The sequence below is a fragment of the Apaloderma vittatum genome, unplaced genomic scaffold (genome assembly GCF_000703405.1).
Source record: "Apaloderma vittatum isolate BGI_N311 unplaced genomic scaffold, ASM70340v1 scaffold4884, whole genome shotgun sequence".
NCBI lineage: Eukaryota > Metazoa > Chordata > Aves > Trogoniformes > Trogonidae > Apaloderma > Apaloderma vittatum.
Window position 1 is genome coordinate 38,360 of NW_009714295.1, and position 4,232 is coordinate 42,591.

General features: G+C 47.0%; 1 protein-coding gene across 1 annotated transcript in view; it reads left to right on the forward strand.

Moving 5' to 3' along the window:
* The window catches only part of GSAP (gamma-secretase activating protein), a gene marked incomplete at its 5' end in the record, with an annotated part of 44,028 nt that overhangs the window by 38,008 nt on the left and 1,788 nt on the right, over positions 1-4,232 (forward strand). The window contains 2 exons of the mRNA XM_009868692.1: positions 3,445-3,549; positions 3,687-3,780. Coding sequence (XP_009866994.1) covers positions 3,445-3,549; positions 3,687-3,780 — 199 coding nt within the window. The remainder of the gene's footprint in view (positions 1-3,444; positions 3,550-3,686; positions 3,781-4,232) is intronic.

A 4,232-nucleotide genomic window follows, 5' to 3' on the forward strand; every position in this document is an offset into this window, starting at 1 on the left:
TTGTCCTGCATGTGCTGCATAATGGAACTCAGGATGATCTGCTCCATCAGCTTCCCTGGCACTGAAGTCAAACTGACAGGCCTATAATTTCTTGGATCATCCTTCTTTCCCTTCTTACAGATGAGTGTTATATCTGCTGTCTTCCAGTCAGCTGGGGCCTCTCCAATCAGCCAGGACTGCTAACAAATGAGGGAGAAGGGTCCTGGTGAACACCCCTGCCAGTTCTCTCAGGGCTGTAGGATGAATCCCATCTGGCCCCATAGATTTGTGGGCATCGATGTGGAGGACTAGGTCCCTGACCATCTCCTCATGAATTGTGAGGGGTCCCATTCTCTTGGCTTGGGGGGCTGGCTTCCCTCAGTACAGCTGTTACTTTTGCTGAAGACTGAGGCAAAGAAGGCATTATGCACCTCATCCTTCATTACTATATTACCCTCTGGATCCAGCAGGGGATGGAGGCTCTCTCTGTTCTTTCTTTTGTTATTGATGTATTTATAAAAGCTTTTCTTACAATCTTTTCCTTTTCTCCCCCTCTGCTCTGCCCTGGTGAGGCCACATGTGGAATATGGTGTCCAGTTCTGGGCCCCTCAGCTCAAGAGAGACAGGAAACTGCTTGAGAGAGTCCAGCGCAGAGCCACAAAGATGATGGAGTGGAACATCTCCCTTCTGAGGAAAGGCTGAAGGAGCTGGGTCTCTTTAGTTTGGAGAAGAGGAGGCTGAGGGGTGACCTCATAAATGTTTATAAATACGTCAAGGGGGAGTGTCAGGAGGATGGAGCCAGGCTCTTCTCAGTTATGTCCAATGACAGGACAAGGGGCAATGGATACAAGCTGGAATGTAGGAGGTTCCACAATAACATTAGAAAAAACTTTTTTCTCTGTGAGGGTGACAGAGCCCTGTCACAGGCTGCCCAGGGAGGGTGTGGAGTCTCCGTCTCTGGAGACATTCAAAACCCACCTGGACACGTTCCTGTGTGACCTGCTCTGGCAGGGGGGTTGGACTAGGTGATCTTTTGAGGTCTCTTCCAAGCTCTAATATTCTGTGATTCTGTGACCTGTTGGGTACTCTGATAACTTAAATTATGGATTTGTCCATACTGTTCTGTAGGTTCTCTGATACCCTGCAGGAATCAAATAGACAAGACTGACACTGTTCTGCTGAGTACTCTTCTGCATAAAGCAATAAAGGCTTAATGGAGTTGAAAGAGGATTTATGGGTTTGGTGTTTTTTACCATCTGCAAACGCCTGTCTCACTTGTGACCTCTGCATTTGGTTTTATACATTTTATCAAATATGTGCAAAAGCTGATACAGTAAGAGCTGTAAAATCTGATCATACCACAAATGTGTGGCAGGGATTGAATTACAAGCTGTGACCCTCTGTGAAGTCTTGCAGCCTTGCCGATCGGTGGAGTGACTTGTTTAGCCACGTGCTGGAGCTAATTACTGATGCTCCATTACAAGTTCCAAGCAGAAGGGGAGATTGACTTCTCTGTTTTCCTTTTTGTTCTTGGTGCACGCTGCAGGACTGCAGAGGAAGCACAGCATCTCAGTGAGCAGAGGAAAACCAGGGATGCCCCTCGGGGACTGCCTTGCTGTAGAGCAGGCTTTATTTTAAGCATAAGCTGCTTATTGTTTGCTCATTATGGGCTGTTACATACAGTTCAAATGGCCAGAAGTGCCCCTTTGGTTTTCCTCTGACAAGGGCGTCTTTATTTGGCAGCAGTTTTGAGAAGGGCTGGGGAAGGAGAACTCCACAGGAGGTTCTTTGTCCTCTGCATCTTGTTTTGGGCATGGGTTGGTGAGCTGGGGTCAGCGTGGGGCCTCTCTGAGCTGTCAGCCCCAGGCCTGCTGGGTGGGGTACACCATTCCAACCACGCTTTGACACGAAGGGCTGAGCTGTGGGAGCTTTAGGGGACGTGCTGCCAGTTAGCCGTAGTAGACTCAGTGCCTTATTGTGTCTATTTAGAGCGTTGGGAAAAAATGCAGAGAATAGTTTGACAAAAAAAGGACACTTTGGGGTGACTCAGACTGTTTTGATCAGGTTACATTCACTACATGACTTCAGCTGGAAATATTTAAGCACCATTGAAACCATCCAGCATTTCCTAAATGACCACTTTGAGCAATCTGTATCATAATACCGCTGAGAGTAGGGGGTGGGGCTAGGGCAGATCTAGGTAGGGAAGATAGCAGAAGGTGGAGCAAATGTCACAGTCTGTTCTTATTTATTTGCTTATTGGTTAGGTTTGGAAGCTTTGGGACTTTGAGGTTTGAATCTCTCTTACCTTTGGAAATGTGAGTTCATCTTATCAGTTACTGAGAGAAGCGAGCTCCTCAGGCCGAGAGATGAGGGCCAGGAGCAAAACGTCCTAGAGTACTGAGAGAGCTGGCAGGGGCTTTCACCAAGCCAGTGTCCATCATTTATCCACAGTCCTGGCAGACTGGGGAGATCCCAGCTGACTGGAAGTCAGCCAATGTAGCACCCATCTATAAGAAAGGATGTAAGGATGATCCAGGAAACTAGAGGCCTGTTAGCTTGACCTCAGTGCCAGGGAAGCGGATGGAGCAGATCAACCTGAGTTCCGTTATGCAAGACCCGCAGGATAACCAGGTGATCAGGCCCAGTGAGGATGGGTTTAGGAAGGGCAGGTCCTGTTTAACAAACTTGATCTCCTTCTGTGACTGGGTGACCCACTTGTTGGATGAAGGAAAGGCTGTGGATGTTGTCTACCTTGACTCTAGTAAGGCATTTGACTCTGTTGCCCACAGCATTCTCCTAGAGGAACTGACTGCTCTTGGCTTGGATGGACATACGCTTTGCTGGGGGAAAAACTGGTTGGATGGCCGAGTCCAGAGAGTTGTGGTCAAAGGAGTTAAGTCCAGTTGGTGGCTGGTCCAGAGTGGTGTCCTCCAGGATGATGCCCTAAATAATGGAGTACAAATTCTGTTCTCAGTATCTCTCCTTGTTGGCATTCTGCATTCGTAAGTTTCCGTAGGCTGAGCCTGAGAGAATCCCACTCCTGAACGTAGCACTGAGGAATGGGACATCTGCGTTATTCTTTGGGAGAAGAATGGATCGGATCTCAACCTAAGAGTCACAGTAAATGGTCATTTTAAGCCTCAATTAATATTTAGAAGCAGACATGCAAAGTGGGGCAGAGGTAATGGAACAGACTGATTGATAGCTCAGCAGGTACTGAGTATCAAAGATTTGATCATTTGATGTTGGGAAGTGTTTTGTAATCTCTTAGTTACTGGCTGTGATGGGAAGGCTCCATGGCTGAAAACGAGGAGATCTTGGTTTCTGTGATCAATGTCTGAAGGCAAGGCATCCCTGTTACAGCCTGGATTTTATTTCAAGCTTTTCCTTCTATTTCCCCCACCCTAAGTTCTCCACTGTCCTTTGTTTATGTTCTCAAGTTTCTGGTTTTTTGCTTACTAGGCTCTTGGTCAAAAGATCCGCCAGTTTTGGAATCATCCGATAAATGCGAACTTCATTGCACGGAAATACGTGAAACTGTTGCTCGAGAATCTGGGGAACAGGCAGGTAAGGGCACAGAGGACATTTTTTTCAGTCTTTTGCTTTGACAGTGTTGAGATTCGTCACCTTTCTGTAGACTGTAACACACTAAAGCTTGATACTGTGCGATTTTGTGAACTGACCTGAAATATTCTCCCTTGCAGTGTAGCAGGCCTAGCCCTGAGAGACTCTCGGTCCCTGTGGAGTTTTTGCCACTTAACTACCTGACTAATATGCTGGCAGAGATAGAGAATCAAGGTAATGTTGATTTTTTACTTTAGGAGACCACTAATTGTTACCCTTTGCTGCTCACAGTCAGTCATATACTTACTGCATTGGCGTAACTGAGTTCTAAAACTCCAGTGATGTCTGAACAGAATCACAGGATCACAGAATGTTAGGGGTTGGAAGGGACCTCTGAAGATCATCTAGTCCAACCTTCATCCCAGCATACCTAACCACTACACCATAGCCTCAAGTGCTAGATCTACTTTTTTTTAAACACCTCCAGGGTTGGTGACTCCACCACCTCCCTGGGCAGCCTGTTCCAGTGCCTCACCACTCGTTCAGTAAAGAACTTCCCCCGAATATCCAATCTAAACTTACCCTGACGCAACTTGAGGCCGTTATCCCTTGTGCTGTCATTAGTAATTAGAGAGAAGAGACCAGCCCCAGCCTCACTACAGCCTCCTTTTAGGTAGTTGTAGAGG